Source organism: Podarcis pityusensis (genome assembly GCF_964106645.2).
Source record: "Podarcis pityusensis genome assembly, chromosome: 6".
In the NCBI taxonomy this organism is placed as follows: Eukaryota; Metazoa; Chordata; class Lepidosauria; order Squamata; family Lacertidae; genus Podarcis; species Podarcis pityusensis.
This window is the reverse complement of record NC_138030.1, coordinates 48,375,498-48,390,926: the sequence shown is the minus strand read 5'-3', so window position 1 is coordinate 48,390,926 and position 15,429 is coordinate 48,375,498. Positions and strand designations below refer to the sequence as shown.

General features: G+C 45.6%; 2 protein-coding genes across 5 annotated transcripts in view; one reads left to right on the top strand and one right to left on the bottom strand.

Annotated features, from left to right (window-relative positions):
* Positions 1 to 5,171, bottom strand: part of AMPD2 (adenosine monophosphate deaminase 2) — a 48,744-nt gene extending 43,573 nt beyond the window's left edge. For 2 of the 3 annotated variants that reach the window (XM_081010517.1, XM_081010519.1), the window contains exon 1: positions 2,251 to 2,456. In XM_081010517.1, coding sequence (XP_080866643.1) covers positions 2,251 to 2,329 — 79 coding nt within the window. In that variant the 5' untranslated portion in view covers positions 2,330 to 2,456. Of the gene's footprint in view, positions 1 to 2,250; positions 2,457 to 4,350 lie in introns of those variants that run through there. The other variant, XM_081010518.1, reaches the window with a different exon arrangement.
* GNAT2 (G protein subunit alpha transducin 2) overlaps positions 3,080 to 15,429 on the top strand; it is a 30,426-nt gene continuing 18,076 nt past the window's right edge. The window contains exon 1 of one of the 2 annotated variants that reach the window (XM_081010556.1): positions 3,080 to 4,245. The gene's annotated coding sequence lies outside the window, so the exon portion shown is untranslated. Of the gene's footprint in view, positions 4,246 to 11,876; positions 11,925 to 15,429 lie in introns of those variants that run through there. The other variant, XM_081010555.1, reaches the window with a different exon arrangement.

Below are 15,429 nucleotides of genomic sequence, written 5' to 3'. Positions count from 1 at the left end.
AATCCTGTCCATTTACTACAGGAAGGGATAGAAGGCAAACCCAAGGAACATCGGAAACTGCCTTACACCAAGTCAGAACATTGGTCCATCTAGCTCAATACTGTCAACACTGACTGGCAGCTCCCCAGGGTTTCAGACTAACAGTCTTTCCCAGCTTTAACAGGGGATGCTGGGGATTGAACCTGGGACTTTCTACATGCAAAGCAAGTGCTCCCCAATGGAAGCTCTTGCTATTTTCATTATGTGCTTGGGTACCCAAAACCTCATGGTGAGAAGCAAGTGGGGAATAAAAGGAAGAGCCTAGAACAGCATTATTAATTATTATGTTACTGGCCACAAATGCTCAGTCAAGGGCCAGTAAAAGAAAAAAGAGTCCTCAGAATGCAGTTCAGGAAGAATTAAGACTCGGGCTACTAGGAATCCTGTGTTTTAAGGAAAGCATTACTGTATAGTTTTTTGAGGCGAAAACCCCATTCACGACCCTCGTCTCCAGTCTAAATAAAGGAAAGACTATGAAATGCCTGCAATAATTCCAAAGTGTCCAATGTTTGCAGGCCTAGGCAATCTAGATGGTAGACATTTTAGGAATATAAAACAAACAAACAAAAGGAGGGAAACAATGTGTAAATATTTCTTTTATCAACAAGCAGCCATTCAATTCAGGCACCTTATCATTAACATGATTCCCATTCTCAAAAATATATACCTCCATGCATATGCACATCACAAGCTTATCTAACCCATCAACAGCAATCTGTATGCACATATTGGACAGCTACACTATATGTATGTTCTATATCAGCTCCTGGGCACTCATAGCTCCAAATGAAGAGAGCCCAGGAGCTCATAAGGATACAAGAAAGACAGCCATATGGAGCAGCAGCCTGCTTCAGTAGGAGCGAATGCCACGTACCCTATCCTGCAGTTGCAGTTCCTACATACCCACACACTGCAGATGTATTCCCACATGAAGGAGGGTGTGCTTTTTATGCGCAAAGACTCCCATGCTTCCTACAAAAGACATATCTAACCCAAGAGGTAAAATACTCAAAGTAAAACTGTCAAACTTGGGAATATACCTTCTCTCCTTCTCTCCAGTTCTCACAAATAACCTGTAAAGCACTGCAGATACTGGCCCACTTACCTCAAATTAAGCAACAAGGTAGAAGCCAAGAAAGGAAAAGTACAGACAGTGCTGAACTTCTCAGAAAAGGGGATCCAGGGTTTACACATACCTAGCCATACTCCATGTTCCAGCTGGCTGGAGGTGGCTCACTAGAAATGGCATGCTCTCTGCACATGCTCAGAAGAAAATTGAGCATTACTATTTTGCATTCACCACACCACACCAAATTTCTGGCAAGCTGTGATTGAAAGTAAGCCTGAATCTAAGGAACTAGGAAAGGTGAGGCAAGATATCTTTCAGATGTGTTGTATTACACAGGAAATTCACAGTTCTTACTATGTTTTTTGTGGGCAATCTAAACATCCTCCCCTTAGCTGGCACATCTGGTGGGAAGGGGGCAGATCTAAATGCCTTTCTCCCAGCTAGCATGTCAGTTGTAATAAAAAATCTAAGACATAATTAGAAGGAATCCCAGATATTGCTGCCTTCCAAAGGCTTGTATACAGAATAACAAAAACAAAACACCCAAACCCAACAAACAAACAAACAAACAAACAAACAAACAAACAAACACAGAGTATAACTATATTATCCTAATCAACAACAGCTTTAAATCCAGCATTCTAACACCTCTAGTCTCCACTGTACAGATAGTCAAAGATGTTCCTCCTCCCTAATCCAACAACCAAGCATTTGGATATCCAAATTTCTGCTCCACTCAACAGAACGGGGCTCCACAACACACAGAAAGGGTGGCACATGGATGCTGAAGCTCTTTGAAAGATTTGCCATTTTATGTCTCAAAACGCGTGTACTCTTCATGCCTCTCTGGTCCCTGAATTCTCACACAATGCTATGCATGCTTAGCGGGACTTGTTTCTGAGCAAAAAAAGCACAGGATGATGCTCTTGTCTCCCTATCATGGTCAACAAACAGCCTAAAGGAGCAATCGTCTGCTTAAAGATGAAAAAACACATAACCGAAAAACAGTATAGAGTGAAGGAATGGGGGCTGGACTCGGAAGGAAAAGGGGTCGTTTCCATTCCAGGACTGCTATTTTCGCAGCTTCTCTCTCTTTTGATAGCAGCATCTAGTGGCTAAGGAGACAGTACCGCCCTGCTCACCTCCTGTGATGGGAGCCTGAAGACTGGCCCGCTTCCTCAGCGGGGATCCGCTCTTGGGGGGCCCAGCGCCAGATGACATTTTTGCTGCCTCCTGGAAGCTCCACCGAAGTCTCGGAACCGGCGCTGCTGCCGTGCTCAAGAAAGAGGCGGGGACTAAGCTAGGCCACGCCTCTTGCCGCTGATGGATGGAGTGTGGTCCTCCCAGACCAGGGGTGGACAAAGACGCCCCCCCCCCGCGCCTTCCTAAGCCGAGGATCGAGGTCGGATCCTGCGCTAGAGCGCACCTTGTCTGCTCCCCGATTCGTCAGTGGGGGTGCTGAATGAAAGGCAAGGCCTGCGATCCCTGTCCGCTGTTACTTGGGAGTCGGTCTCATTGGAATCGGGGGGATTTGCTTCCGAGGGAACAGGCACCAGAGGATCCCTGGATCGGCTGGTTTCCTTGCAGGCAGCCCAGACCGCTGCCCTCCCCCACATTGCTTCAGTCTCAGGCTCACAAACCCCGCCTCTAGTGCGGGGCGTTTGGGCTCCTTGCACCGTGAAGGCCACACGCACGAGATCACGCCCCACGAGAAATAATTAATCCAGAATAACTACCACCCCGGGTTCCATTCCTCACTAGCACCCTCCTACCTGGAAGTACAGTTTGCATTACAGAGGGGGCGATATCACCATCGGTTAGTCATCCGATTGTTAAAAGTGAGGTGTGTTAACGCGATTTCGAACATACGCCCCTTCTTGATCCTGATCTTATCAGCCCGATGGCAGAAACGGGATTCTAGACACTACCGGGCTTGCTGTTCCCAAGGGGAAAAAGCAATTGCGGCCTTCTTCCTGGGTTTCGAAGAAAACGCCAAAGGGTTAAATGAAATGTAAAGTCGGCAACACAATCGGGTTAAACCGAGGCGACTGGATCCCACAAGACCACAGAAATGTATTGAAAGATACTGATGGAAATAAACGGATTTGACATGCAAGTGTCTCTCGAGCTAGCTTGTGCACTATAATAGGCTCTCGGGTCCTCTCCCTCCGCAACAGGCAACCAGCCAGACCCCTTTTCCAGGAGTTCGCTTCTACCGGAAGCTGTCTGCCTCAAGACCAGCCTCGACCACGCCGTCGGCCCAAGCAAACGGCGGTGGCAGGGCAGGGAGCGCAGACAGCCCCCCTTCGCATTTAAACACAGGCCAACTTGGCACAATGGACCAGATTCCGAAACGCTTGGCTCCTCCCCCTCCGAGGCCTGCCGGGCTCGGCGGCTCCTGCGAAGATGCTGAGCGCCGCCCTCCGCACCGAGCTCGGCGGGCGGAGGCGGCGCTTGCTGCAGCCGAGGCGCGGCATCCTCGGCAGAGCTCCCCGGCCCTGATCCACTGCAGGCATGGAGGCGGCATGCGAGGAGCGCCAATCGCAGCCGGTTTCCCTGCCCGGGGGTGGGGGGTGGGCGAGTTTGCATAACCAGCCCGTTGCGCAAGTGCCACTTAGGGGGTCGGCGGGGGAGACTTGGCTCGAGGGGACATCTTGCATTTTTCTGTGGAGCCCAGCAGCTAACCTGGCTGCACTCGAGAGAGGCCGGCTTGGGGGAAGGGAAGGGAAGTCGGCTACAGGAGGGAAATGGCGGCGGAGCAGCCCTTGAACTTGAAGCGAGTTCCCGGGCAACTACGATTATTCCCCCGCGAGCGCAACGGACGGTAGCCGTCGCCTTCACCCCAAACTCTGGCCAAGCGACCCTGCTTCAAGGCGCCTTTAAACGTCTGCCCTTGCGCAAGAGATCTGCTAGGAAAGACTTCGGCTCGCTACATCCGCTTTTTACACACACAAAACTTTCCAGCTCTTTCGCCTGGAACCGGCTCCGCCCTGGAGATCTGAACCTCCTCCCACACCCAGCCGCCCGCGTTACTGGGCTGGGTAACTGGTGGGGCACGGGCGCCCCCCGGAGCTCCTCTGGCTCCGGCCGCCTTCACTTTCTTTCAGGCATGGCCCGATGAAGTTTCGGGCTGCGCGGTAAGGAAGGAGGAGGGTCTGCGGGGCAGCAGTTCGCGGACCCGAGGTGCTTTGACGGCGGCGCGGAAAAGCCCTCGGTTTGCCACGGCGAAGGTGTCGTCCTACCTGAAGCCATCGCGGCCCCTGCGGAGGCGTCGGGCGGCAGGTACCGGGAAACGGAGGGGGGAGTCTCCTTTTGCCGAGCCGCCGCCGCCGCCGCCCCGCAGCTGGAAAGGAAGCCGGCCCCTGGCAGCCCCTGGGAGCGGGGGCGTTTCACGAGCACTTCCTGGCCCAAAGTCCCACCCCGGAGCAAGTGCTCGACTTCTTTCTTAGAGGTCCGCCCGAGGAACTACTTTGGCCCGGCTGAGGGCTTCAGGGCGGCCGAGTGCTGGCGGGGAAGGTGCTGCTGTCACTGGCCCCGAGGAGAAGCAGCCGCATTATATAAGAGCAGAAGTGAAGATGCTACACCCACTGGGCATGCCGGCATTGCAAAATCAAATCGTGGCGCACAGGTAGGGCGGCCCAAGCCCCGCCCCGTGGCCGGCGGCGGCGCCGAACAAAGGAGTTTCATCCGGCTTGTGGAAGTGCCGCCATCTCGCGGCGGTGTAACTAGAAGTCAGCCGCATGTCAAGAAAGGGCGCGAAATGTGCCACATCCCCCCCCCCAAAACACACACGCACAAAGAATCCTGGGAACTGTAGTTTTTCCCTCAAAGCGCTACATCTCCCAGCCACCCTTGGCCAACTACAGTTCCCGGAGTTCTTTGGGGGAAGTGCTGTCCTTTCAATGTGTTATGCACTGAAGTTCTCACCCTGGGCCAGCAGGGGGTTACTGCAGATAGTTTTCCCTCAGGTCCACATATGCAAATAAGGGTTTGAAAGTGACGTTCAGTGATTGGATAGTTACAGAAAATGGTAACTGTTGTGTTCTAGTGGAGCTCTATATAAGCAAGCTGGCTGAACCCTTCAGTTCTGTTCTGGCCTGTGAATAAACAAGAGCTGTTTGAAGAATCGCTGTGTTGTCTGACATGTTCACCCACAACTTAACACAATGCATGGTGTGTGCTTCTTGAAACTGACCTCTTGAACGAAGGAATTGAGAAGGGAAACTGCGACCTGAAAGCGCCAAATTGCAGTTCTTTGAGAGGTTCTGCGATAACAACTGTGACTTGAGTCAGGATAAAGTTCAGTCACGTGCACACACGCTTTATTTATTCATTAGCTCATCCAGTGCCAGGATGCCTGATTTATCATCAACAACGGTTTACCCAATCACCAGTGTTAGATTCCCTTCTGTACTTGCCGCATTTCATTTTCATCTGACCTCGCAGTTCAGAATCCCTTCACCATTTGTATATATAACCTGTGACTCTGGGTAACACTTCACACATCTGATGAGGTGGCTTCTGAGCTAATGCCAGAATAAGTTCGTTGATCTTTTAAAGTGCCACGAGACTCTGTTGTTTTTGCTGCAACAAACCGCTGTCCCTCCGGAAAGTGAAGTGTGCAGTCCTCCCCGGCAGGGCTTCTCAACAGCAAAGTTTCCTGGCATTTAAAAAAAAAGTGGAGTTAGTGTTGTGATAAATTACGTGTTGGTGCCCTTCCCTTTTAGTCATAGGGACATCATTCATCTTGAATAACAGCTCCTTTTCATTCTGAATTAATCCAGAACAACATGTCTTGCTTAACATATCACCTGGATTACTGTCCTCTTGCCCCAGAGTACCGAATGAAAGAAGGGAGTGGGGAGGGATTTAGAGGACATGTACAACCCCAAACAAAGGCAGAATCAAGCTGCAATCATAATCATACTTAGAAATAAATCCCCTGTATTTAGACAATAATTAATATTTATTCAATGATATCAAGGACAATAAAGATTCCATGGGAGAGTGACCAAGTAATGAAATCACAGATACAGCTTTGGCATTAAAATGTAATAAACACAATAGCATCTGGTTTCATTTAAAAATGTTTTGCACTTTTAGTTTTCATAAAACTTGCATGTTTACTCATGTGGGCATTTTCTTTCTTTCATAGGGGAAAAAATAATTTGTATCTTTGTTTCCTAGTAATCCTTGGCCTCATAACCCAGTGTTCTCCACATCTTGTGCAGGCATTCACACAGCGTGTGAATTGCTCTGCAGCGCTCCCTAAGTCATGCATGTCACAGTGAATATTATCAAAAGTTATACTGTACAACATACAATCTGGAGTTTAAAGATAGTAGTCAACGTAAGTTTTATGCAGAGTAGATATATTGAAATGAATAATTTTGTTCATGAATTTCAGTGGATCTACTGTCCCTCAGATACTCGGAGTAAAATTTGGTTGAATGCCACTCTAATATATTTGTCCTACATACAGACATAATTTATTTGTATGCCACCTTTCCACAGTTCAAACCGTGTTCAAGGCGGCTTACAACATGAAAAAAATGCATGACTACAACATAAGTTGTCATAAACAATAACACATTTTTAAAAATACACAACCAAACTGAACAATTTCCACATATGATGTGCCCCTCGTCAGCTGACTTTCTGCAGACCTCATTTTTTGTAAGCCCTAGAAAGACTTGTAACACAGCATACCAGTCTCATGAGTCATGAAATAAAAGTTTCTATTTTCTACATTTCTCGAATTGCATAATGGCTCACCTTAGGTGTTTTCCATTATGCCTGCTTTTTCTTTTTCTTTTTGCTTTTTTTTTGCTATTTTTAATCATCCAGCCTCAGAAAGAGTCCTACAGAGCTTCCTGACTATTTTATAATCTTTTGATTGGTCCTAAGCAAGTTAATGTGTCCTACTTTCCTATTTTTTTAAACTCTCTAATGGACCAACATAGCTGCAAACATAAATAAACCACTTTGCTTTGAAGGTTATTTTTCAGTTTAAAAGGCCAGAAAAATGTCATCCGAAAGGATATTTCCCATGCAGGTTTACACATGGTGAGGTACCTCTGGCCTGCGGGTCAGACTTGGCCCATTAAGGATCCCCATTTGGCCCCATACATGCCCTTTTCCTGAAACCACACCTACCTGTTCTACACCTGATGTCAAACGCAACATTCGGTGAGGGGAAGGCAGAGATTCCACTGCGGAAAGCACAAAACGTGGGCAGTATCTCTACCCCCTACCACCTTCACAACCAAGGGCCAACTTTAACAGGTTCGTGGGGCAACCCACCTGTCAGAGTTGGCCTGCTGAGTTGGGATAGATAAATATCTGGCCCATCAGACCAAAAAGTTTTCCTACCTCTGTAGTATACAAAAACTGCTGTGCGTGGCTTAACCACTCTTGTCCCATGTACATGTGTGAACTAGGACCTATGTATTTTGGCACTAATCTGGAAATCTACCGTTGGAATTCAGCACCATGCTAAGGCAGTTGTTCTGTCAGCCCAAGCATTTATGTTTGCCAGATAGAATGAGCTCCCTCCTCCCCTGCTTGTCATTTTGGGGGTTCTCCTGACCCAAGCGGGTGGGGGGCGGAGAGGAAGAAGAGGAGTCCCATGATACTAGCAGGAGTTGTTATGCTGGCTTCTGCTAGTGCTGGCTTCTGCTAGTGTTGAATCGAACCCAATATATTTATATATAAACCTGTGTTTATATATATTTCTGTATTTCTGTATTCTGTATTTCTGCCAGGCAGAAATATTCCTCTTCTCCCAGGTCTTTGGCTAATTAAACAATCCATGGCCTTTTAAAGTGTGGGTGGGAAATTGTTTTTGCTTGTTATGTATTTTTATGTTGTGAATCTCCCTGTGATCCTCGGATGAAGGGTGGTACAGAAATTTAATAAATTAAAATAAATCTATAAAATGAATGCCTGTTTTTTTAAAAAATGGTACCCTCTAACTCCTACAACCAGCACTGGTTCTCTCACTAGATGTTTCCAGTTGTTATTATTGTGCTTTATCGCACCCTCCTCCTTATGCACTTAAGAACACCAGGACTCATAGTCCTCAAGAGAGCATGTCAGATAGGAGAAGCACAAATCTTTCTGTTTTTCAAGCTACAGGTGAACTTAAAAGGCACTAACACACTTTCTCTGTTCTAGCGAAGATCCTATTGTTCAGAATGTTGTTCTCAACACTGGTTCTGATTGGCTCCAGCAAATCTTATCAGATCTGGACAGTAAGGTACAAAGCTAAAGGAAAATTAATTTAGCATCAGTTTCATGGTCAGGAGGTTGCAAAATATCTGCTGGGTTGCATCACAGGTGCAGCCAGTTCTGCTTGCCTTCAAATGAGAGGGGGAGGATTAACCCTGTCCTGGTCAGCAAACCAGACCAGCCAAGAGCTCAAATGCTTCTTTGGCAGGTTGCCACCTTTTTGTGTTTTCATTTATTTCAATATAAATTCAAAATATTACCAGTCATATATTTTCAATATGCTCACATTCTCAGTTTCATGCCCAGGACAAGACATTTCTGTCAAGTAGCTTTTAAGTGCTGTACATCACATTTTACATCCACAAATATAATATCAGTTCTTAAAAAGGTAAAGGTAAAGGGACCCCTGAGGTGTTTATTAATTTTGTCCAGTTAAAATTCCCTCAACCTATATTGCCGTTATAATGATTTTTATATTTTCAAAATAATTTGTCTCAAAACCTCCTTGATTCTACCACCTTTTTTAAATCCAGAAAATTAGCTTTGCTAGTTTGATCTACAGCTACTTCCAATATCCTCCCTTCTTTCATTGCTGGGGCTTCTGCCTTTCAAAAGTTCTGTGCAATTAAAACTTTGGCTGCTATTAAGAAAGAAGATATTTGTTCATTTCCTGCTTCTGTATCTTTCACCTTTATGCACCCTACCTTTCATTGGAAAATGAGGAATACAGACTCATCCCTACCTTTCATTGGAAAATGAGGAATACAGACTCATCCCTGCAGATAGCTAGCAATTCCTAGGTTCTCTTGCATAAGGTTAACCACCAGTCGGGGCTAGAGGGTATTTCCTTGAAACATCTACCTAGGAAGACATGATTAACTGGAGCATTGCATTTGTAGAGTGATAAAATCTTACAACACACCCATTCACTACTCATGGACTTATGTGCCGCGTCTTGTAATCAGTTATGTAATCAATCAAATGGTGTGCGTGTGTCTTGTAATTGATAAGTATTTTATTCAAGTTGGCACCCCTGGGCAGAGCTGCCATACGAAGACGCAGGAAGGGACACTGTGTGGCTGCGTATTTGCATGGAAGCACAGGGACTGGAAAATAATCCTCTAGAAAAGGATGCTTTGGAGAGGGATGGAGGAAAGGATTCCCAATCTCCTTAAAGAGGAGGAAGAGGAGGATATGGGGTAGGTGGAGATGAAGAGAACTGTTGTTTTGGAATGGGATGGCTCCTTACTGTTGAGGTTCATGAAAGACCTTGCCTGAAGTATATTTGTGGATGTAAAATGTGATGTACAGTCCCCTTAGTGGTTTGTCTCCTCATGACTGGAAAGTTTATATTGAGCAATAATGTTGTGGAAGATCCCTCTCCCTCTGTGTGTATGTATATAAACATCTGCAGCAAATGTGGTGAGGTTGCTATGTAGCTCCTAGGCAAAGGTACAAGGGAGACTAGGTATGCCTCTGCTCCAGTTCCCAGCCCAAAGGAGGAGTAATTTAGAAAACAAAGAGAATAAAATAAAATGTATTCGCTCCTCCCACAAACTTCTTAAACTCAGGAAACATTTGTAAAGGATAAGGTACAAAACTGTTGAATAATTTGGCAATCCAGTGCACATCACATTGGAGTAGGTCAGAGGCAGTTTTAGGGTAGCCTGACCAGTCCGGCCATGCTGGCTACAGGGGCCAATGCAACAGTTATGTAGAATGGAGTACGAAGAGTGGGGGGGTACCAAATGTTAGTGTTGCACAGGGCACTGTTGACATTTGAGAGCCCAAAGTCCGCCACTGAGTAAGTCCAACTGAATTCAGCAGATCTTAAGGAAAGACTCTTTATCATTATATGGTGTGGAACCCTTTTGACCGAATCTTGACAATTAAGATACAGAAATGCATTTGCAGATGCAAATATTACTATTCACAGCATCATCTTCTGAGACACCCGGCACGCAGCAGTCTTCCCTCCAATTAGTGAGGTTCCATTTTTAGGTATCAGGGCAAATAGCCAATGAAAGAGGTCTCTCCCATCAACTTGAGCTACGACCTGGCTGATAAACATTTCAAGGACAATTTGAGTTCTGCACCACCAAAAAGAAGAAGATATGCATCCTTTAAAAAAAGAAGACCCCAATCTGTATAATATTTGCATATGGTAATGTTTAAGTATATGTGCAAATTTAAAAATAATTACTATAATTTAAATAAAAATACAATACTTCTTGTCGTAATGGGGAAGACACCCTGTGCCTGTTTCGTCTGATGACCAGGAGATGCTAACTGTTGATGGGCAACTTCTGCTCTCCCTTTTCATTCCTTCTCTTTAAACCAGACTTGGGACACCTTCAAATAGAGGGCTGTCCTCTTGACTGCCCTTCAAAATAGAGGACTGTTGGTACAGACTTTGAAGGTGACCTTTAAACTACAACTAATCCAGAATGCGGCAGCTAGACTAGTGACTGGGAGTGGCTGCCAAGACTACATAACACCGGTCCTGAAAGACCTACATTGGCTCCCAGTACATTTCCAGGCACAATTCAAAGTGCTGGTGCTGACCTTTAAAGCAGTAAACGGCCTCCACCCAGTATACCTGAAGGAGCGTCTCCACCCCTATCGTTCAGCCCAGACACTGAGGTCCAGCTCTGAGGGCCTTCTGGCAGTTCTGTCACTGCGAGATGTGAGGTTACAGGGAACCAGGCAGAGGGCCTTCTCAGTGGTGGTGCCCACCCTGTGGAACGCCCTCCCATCAGATGTCAAGGAAATAAAGAACTATCTGACTTTTAGAAGATATATGAAGGCAACCCTGTTTAGGGAAGCTGTTTTAATGTTTGATGTTTTATCGTTTTATTATTATTATTATTACAGTGGTACCTCAGGTTACATACGCTTCAGGTTACAGACTCCACTAACCCAGAAATAGTGCTTCAAGTTAAGAACTTTGCTTCAGGATGAGAACAGAAATCGTGCTCTGGCGGCGTGGCAGCAGCAGGAGGCCCCATTAGCTAAAGTGGTGCTTCAGGTTAAGAACAATTTCAGGTTAAGTACAGACCTCCGGAACGAATTAAGTACTTAACCTGAGGTGACACTGTACTCTGCTGGGAGCCATGCAGAGTGGCTGGAGAAACCCAGCCAGATGGGCGGGGTATAAATAATAAAGTATTATTATTATTATTATTATTTATTATTATTATTCACAGTTAAGATATTTATTAATTTTAATTTTTCATCCACATATTTAGGAGGCTTCACAACCACACAACTCCACTCTAATGCTCCATCTGCCTTCGTGTGTTTACTGCTACTAGTTATTTTCTCCTCACCTATTTCGGTCTCCGCCCCTCACAGAAATCACAGGAGGCTAAGCAAGGTCCATAAATTAAGACAAACAAATTTCAGTGTCAGGATTAGAAACCTGTTTCAGGCAATTGCTTTGTGAAATCACTTTAATCCTTGGACCGAGAACGGGGTATTTTTAGAACGCCAGCTCCAAGCAAAGGGAATTCCACATGCTCACCAACATGTGGCTGTTCTCAAGGCTTGGTGACAGACTGACTCTACAGCAAAACCAGGGGAGCAGGTAATATAACAATAACTGAATGGCGACTGGAATATACAGGAGCTATAATGAAACTGTAGAATCCCGGATGGGATACACACCATATTACTATCTTTTTCCTGATTCAGAAAGGAAGATCTGTGTGTTGCTGAAGCAACACAATATGCCTTTAGATACAGGTGGGCACCCATCTGTTTTGGACTATAACTCCCATCAGTCCCGGGCAGCATGCTCTGCGATTTGCAGCCAAAAACATATGAAGGGCACCAGGTTGGGGAAGCCTGGCTTAATGTGGAAGAAATCCCTCACTTTTTCCAATATAGTAATCCTAAAGCTTATGGCTCATGTGGCTCCATTCCCTAGCCTCTCTGATCTATCTTATAAACATGCCCTTCTTCCTATAACTACTTAAGATTAAAAGCAAACGTTTTATTATCTATCTACAGTATTTTAGAAAGTTATTTGTTGTGCACCTCTTAAGATAGTGTAACCAGATTTTGCACGATTATTCCTGAACTGAGATCAAGGAACAGGCTTTTGTCTGTGTTTGGACAACAACAACAACAACAACAACAACAAAATTTATATCCCGGATACAATTGGATGGTGTTTTGAATCGAGATGGCAGCATGAACCTTTCAAAACTGTGGGTTTTAAGTACTGATTTCAAAACTGCAATGAACTTTTGGTTTCTTAGAATTCCTGAGTAATGCTGGGTATGAGGCTGCTAGTATTCAGTTATACCGTACTAGTCAATTGGCACCATATACTCAGACTCCATTAACACAAAGGTTCTATGAAATAAGTGGACATCAGCTGTGCATTTGTAAGTGCTCAGCCAAATCCCTTCCAGGGCATGCATCCAATTAATTGAAAATAAGATTCAATAACTGACAGACAGAACGACAGACAGACAATGTGTTCAGTGAGAATGAGGCTTCCTGACGTAGGACAGAATGTCCCTATTTTCATCTAAGAAATGTTAGGAGGGTATGTAACAGAAGGGGGGCAGGAGTACAGGGCTGTGGGGAAAGTGGCTGGGGAGAACACCTGTCAGTGGGGTTATCAGACTGGGAGCATTAAGAAGGCCTCCTCCAACAGGCATCGGCCCAGCACACACAGAGAGAGTGCGCACAGAGATCTCCTGATCCTTCTAGAACTGCAAACCTCCCAAGATGTAGGAGTTTGCTGCAGGAGGGGGGAGGATTTTGTGAGCAAAGCCAGCAGTTTAAAGAGCTTAAGTAGCAGGATAGAGAGAAGCATGATTAGCGGGTGCGATTCTGCTTGCCAGCACTTAAGGATTAAACTCACTCGTTCCCCACCTCAGTGAATTATCTTATTCCTCAGAAGAGCCAGGGCTGCACAGAGGAAAAAGGAAAGAGAGGAGTGCATTTTGTTCTTCATTTATCCCAGCCCTAATGCCCAGAAACACAACTGTGCACAAGGGATATACCCCACCCCGTTTCAATGGCTGATGGTTGCTTCTAGGGCTGAGACGTGTGTTCGTTTCCTTTCCTCTATGCAAACAGAAAAGCAAACAAAACCCAGAAGCTCACCATCTTCCCCTAATATGCTGAGCAGCACATCTATTTTGGCCTTTGTGCCACTGTGGGGGGGGGGGGTCACCTCACATTTTCACAAGCTCTGATGATGGCAAAGCCAGGCCTATGGGGCAGTTCATGTGAAAAGCACCAAAGCATTCCTTGAAGATGTTGTTGCATAGGCATGGTCCTCCTGCTATTCCCAGCCTATTGGGAGGGAGGAAGCTCTGCCACCTTTTCCTTGGTGAGCGAGAGAATACTAGTGTCAGAATTCTGTACTCTTCCTGACTGTGTGGGGGAGAAGAGCAGTAAAGGAACAGAAATAGCTGCATCTAATTACACATGCATTTCAGCAATGCCATCTCCATGGTCAATCCCTAGGCGGCACCTGTTGGGGATAAATGTTATTAAGTTTACTGGGTTGCAGCTGCCAAAATGAGACTAGCTTGTACATTTGGGCCTCAACAAATTCTTAAGCCACCTTCCCCATCAGATTGGGTCCAAACTATTGGGAAAAGATCCATCTGGAGTGTGTGGGTGCTTTGTATACTACTTTTTAAATTTCTGGTTAGTTTTAAGCTGTTAAGTTAGGTTAGTTCATTTGTATTATTTTATACAAACTTGTGTGGATTGATTTTTTGGTAATTATTTATTAGTGTTATATTTCTAATTGTGTGTGTGTGTGTGTGTGTGTGAGAGAGAGAGAGAGAGAGAGAGAGAGAGAGAGAGAGAGAGAGAGAGAGAATGGCTATATTTGTTCACCCAATATGTTATGAACCACTTTGGGCACAATTTTGTGAGAAAATAGCATACAAATAAACTGACGGTGATGATCAGCTCTGAGCATTTGGAATATAAATTCAATGAATAATAACTATTAGTTTATTAATTAATCCCCCAACAGGCCTCCAAGGGGAGGAGCTGACTATGAGGCCTCCTTTGGGAATTAGGAATCCTTGCCTAGTACGTAGGTAGAGAGAGCTGTTAGCATCCAGTCCTAAGAGGAGCCCTGTTCGATCAGAACAAAGGCCCATCGAAGGCAGGCCTTCTGCTTCACACAGTGGCCAACCAGATGTGAAAAGGAAGCTCAGAAGCAGCAGGAGTGGAATAGCTCACTCCCACTTGTGTTCCTTGGCAGCAGCTATTGAGAAACATGCACTTCCAATATTGAAAGTAGAATACAGAGCTATCATGACCCACAGCCATTGATAGCCTTATTTTTCATGTCATATCCCATTGAAGTTGGTGGTCATCCTTACACGTTGTGGGGGGACGGGACTCCATAGTTTTAATGATGTCCTTTTATCTGTCCTGAATCTCCTCACATTCAACTTAATTGGATGGCCTCAGGTTCCAATATTATAAGAGAGGGAGGAATGCTCATCCACATCCATTTTCTCTGTACCAAGTACCACTTTATACACTATCCTTCCTGTCGCCTGCTCCTCACTCACCTATTTTTCTAAACTAAAAATCCCCAAACGTCGTAGCCTCTTCTCACTGGGGGAGCTGCTATGTTACATCCTCGTGTTGCATAAGCATCTTCCCCTATACCACACGGCGCCACAGCTTGGGTTCAATGTTCTGCTTTGCCAGTCATTAATCTTTGCCATCTTGGGCTTTTATAATTGGATTTCCCAGGTCACATGGCGAGATAAAAAGCCCTCAAATCCACCGTAACAAAATTGGGTTACCCACGAAGACTTAGCAGGGAGTGGGGGGAGGGGAAAAGAGCACAGAGCAAGGTGAAGAACTCTGATGCTACCTTCTTAGCAGTCTTGGACCAGCTGCCTTGCCGCCTGCAGCTGCGGAGCTAAGGCAGCTCCGTGGAATACCTTCTTCATCACCCTGGAGGATTCCGCGTAAGATACTTTTATTTTGGTCTTTTTCGTCTCCTCCACCCGGAAAAGGGTGAGTCAACCAATCTGAAGAGCTGGAACAAACCGAAGAGCTAGAGGGGCTTCAGGAAACCAACGGAGGAGGAG